The following is a 3558-nucleotide window of genomic DNA, read 5'->3' on the forward strand; positions in this document are numbered from 1 at the left end:
TGATGGGGAACCCTTGTGTGGGGAGCATATATGTGTTCCTGGGGCTACAGATGGGGAACCCTGGTCTGGGTTGGGAACATATGTGTTCCTGGGGCTACTGATGGGGAACCCTGGTCTGTGTTGGGAATATTTGTGTTCCTGGGGCTACAGATGGGGAACCCTGGTCTGGGTTGGGAATATTTGTGTTCCTGGGGCTACTGATGGGGAACCCTGGTCTGTGTTGGGAACATTTGTGTTCCTGGGGCTACTGATGGGGAACCCTGGACTGTGTTGGGAACATTTGTGTTCCTGGGGCTACAGATGGGGACCCCTGGTCTGGGTTTGGAACATTAGTGTTCCTGGGGCTACTGATGGGGAACCCTGGTCTGGGTTTGGAACATTAGTGTTCCTGGGGCTACTGATGGGGAACCCTGGTCTGGGTTTGGAACATTAGTGTTCCTGGGGCTACTGATGGGGAACCTTGGTCTGGGTTGGTAACATTTGTGTTCCTGGGGCTACTGATCTTCTACCCAAATGTGGGTACCTTGGGCTAAGGTAGAACCCGGCTCTGAGCAAAGGAAACTTTGTGTAGCTGGGGATGAGCTAGAACCCAACTCAGACAAACAGAATACTTGCGTACCTGAGAATTTGTGACTTCCTCCAGATCTCCATAGCAGCCTTTCTTGTGTCGGATCAGATCTCCCCACAGCACAGAATTGCCACAGCTGTAAGAAAACATATTGAGTTCAATAGAAATAAGACATTTCTCTCAATTATTTCAATAAAAGAAAACTGTTCTGCACCTGGGACAGAGGCCCTCCACGGGGATCAGCTGCTGGGGCTGGTTCAGGAGGAAGAGTTTAGACAGACAAATGACATGTGCGTTCAGAGAACAGCCCGGGTGGAAGCAGTGCAGAGCGTCGTCTTCGCTCTACAGGACAGAAAGGTCAATGGTTAGTTACAAAGGCAGTATTCATAGGGTCTATTTGTAAATGACAATGGCACTTCGCTCTGGGAATGATTGAGCTATGTGAATGTATGTCAAAATGAACGTTCTTTAGGTGTTTGTTTTTTTTTACAAGAGAATGTATTGTCAAATGTTTGTTCATGTAATACTGTATTACGGCCACTAGAAGGCGATGGGGAAGCATGGAAAATAAATGTATTTCCTGTAATTGTTCAGCTCCACCTAGTGGCCATAGTGTGATAATACATGAAAACATTTAAAAACTCATTGCACTTGTACAGAAAATAACTAAAGAATGTTCATTTTGATATGCACAGAGTGAACGTTCACAGATATTTGCAGGCTGAACGGCCATGCGAATTGTTAATAAATAGACCCCTGCGTGTGTTTCAGCTACTGTAACACCTATGTGAGATAGAATAGCCAATCAGAAGAGAACCCTCTTAGGTTAATGACGTGTTGCCCAGGCTACTGCTCCGTACATCCCTTGCTCCTGGGTGAATAATCCAGACATTAGAAACGTCTGGTTCACAGAGACCTACCTGCACTTTTTCATAGCAGACGCGGCATCGCTGTGGGGAGGGCTGCCGACTCGTCCCTTCCTCTCCCTGGCCCTTTTCTCCTTGGTTTTTAGAGATCGGACGTGCCCTCACCTGCCCAAAAGCCAAGGGCATGTGAAGAGGGGGCTGGAGCAGGGGGGGCAGCTCCCTATGGTACTCTTGTCGCAGCCAACGCAGGGTGAGCGGCAGGCGGTTCCACGGGGCCACCCGTAACATGTGATAGAGGACCATCAGGTGGAAGTCAAAACTGGACTGCTTCTTTGTCTTGCGTGGCACGTGGGTGAGCCTGCGGGATACGTGGGGGTGCTGCCAAGCCCACTCAAACTGGGAATAGAAAGAGAGAGAGAGAGAGTAAGCTGGTAGAGGACTGCAACATGGACTTTATTCCTATTTACTAAATACTAGGGATACACCGATACCGTCTTTTCAGTGTTGAGTACGAGTACCGATATATTTTTTTCCGGTTCTCGTCGATACCGAATACCGATAGCGGAAGTCCCATTAAGGAAGCCGGGTAATGACTCGCCACCCGGCTTCCTGATTAGCAGGGAAGCCGCTTCCATACTTCCTCCTCACCAGGTGATGAGGAAGCACGGAGCCGGCTTTCTGGCCAATCAGGAAGCCGGGGGGAAGGTAACGACTCGCTGCCTGGCTTCCTCGTTGGCCATCTTCCCGACCATTAAAGGAGAACTATGGGGTCAGGGCTTTTCCCCATAGTTCTCCTTAGGGTAACGGGAGGACACAAACTAGCGTCCTCCCGTCACCCTAAGCTCAGTATATAGGGAGCTGCTGCTCGCGGTATACTGAGACACCGCAGCCGGAGCGGATCCCGACATCGATGTCGAGATCCGCCCAGCTGCGTGAGTGACAGCTGGCTCTGCCTATCTAGAGGCAGAGCCAGCTGTACCCGCCCCCTTCCGTTCCACCAGTCAGCGCTGGCGGGGAGGGGGAATCCAGCCCCTCCCCTGTCACGGCAGAGAGCCATGACAAGATCGAGAGGTGAGTGAACGCCGGTATGTGTTCGCTCACCTCCCGATCTACTGAGCCGACCTGTGACAGTCTCATTGTCACAGGTCGGCTAGAACTATGAGGTGAGTGGAAATCACTCATCTCATAGTTCTCCTTTAAGGAAGTCGGCAGCGAGTCATTACACGCTGCCCGGCTTCCTGATTGGCTGGGAAGCCTGTTCCATGCTCGCTCATCACCAAGTGACGAGGGAGCATGGAGCCGGCACAGCATGTAATGATTCGCTGCCCGGCTTCCTGATACCGGAAGTTTGGGTATCAGGCTAGGCATTGGAGTATTTGGGCGAGTACGAGTACTTGCCCTAATACTCAGCATCGGTGCATCCCTACTAAATAGCTTTGCTCTGAGCTATGATTTGCATAGCCCCACCCACTTACCCATAAGCAGAGGCTGAGTTTTGTGCTGGAAATGAGGACACGTAAATCCCTTCAGGTATAAGAAAGCAATGCTGCATCTCTCTTTAAAGGAAGAGAAATCTCCCCAAAATAAACAGAGTATACACGACATCATTTCAAGGTCACAGCTGCACCCCTAACAATGCTTCTTCCTCCGCTGCTCCCGCTACTGGAATCCTAAGTGTCACCTGTGTTGGAGGCTACGGTGAGCAATGATACCGCCCCCCTCTGTCATGTGACATTGCTCAGACTTAACAATTGGCTGCTAGACCCATGTACTGTCAGCTGGAAGAGGTCAGATGCTCCCCAATACTTGGAAGCACTGCGTATTGGATTGAGCTGCAATATCGTTGGGAAAGCCGTGAACAATCAGCACCATGTCCCTGTAGGGGGGGGGAGAGAGATGGTTTTCAATAAACATACAATAAAACCTCTGGGGGTTTTGGAGCCTCTACAGAAATATCTCAATGGGTTAAACTCATCATCTAGCCGGGTCCTCTGCTAACAGTAAATGTGTCAATATCGGGAACACTGTCGTTTTGTAGTTTTAGATTTAGCAAAAAGTGTCTGAATGAAGAATTGTTCCTAATGTGTATATATTTGTGGGTAGTGTCACATCTCCACCTTGCCC

The 3558-nt window shown here is 49.9% G+C and overlaps 1 protein-coding gene across 1 annotated transcript in view; it reads right to left on the reverse strand.

The window, feature by feature from the left end:
* Window positions 1–3558, reverse strand: part of LOC108789167 (structure-specific endonuclease subunit slx1-like) — a 6587-nt gene that overhangs the window by 1500 nt on the left and 1529 nt on the right. The window contains exons 3-6 of the mRNA XM_018559109.1: window positions 3241–3310; window positions 1489–1830; window positions 783–910; window positions 620–704 (exon numbers count right to left, since the gene is read on the reverse strand). Of these exons, the coding sequence (XP_018414611.1) occupies window positions 620–704; window positions 783–910; window positions 1489–1830; window positions 3241–3310 (625 nt within the window). The remainder of the gene's footprint in view (window positions 1–619; window positions 705–782; window positions 911–1488; window positions 1831–3240; window positions 3311–3558) is intronic.

The sequence above is a fragment of the Nanorana parkeri genome, unplaced genomic scaffold (genome assembly GCF_000935625.1).
Source record: "Nanorana parkeri isolate BGI_ZX_2015 unplaced genomic scaffold, ASM93562v1 scaffold379, whole genome shotgun sequence".
Taxonomy (NCBI): Eukaryota; Metazoa; Chordata; class Amphibia; order Anura; family Dicroglossidae; genus Nanorana; species Nanorana parkeri.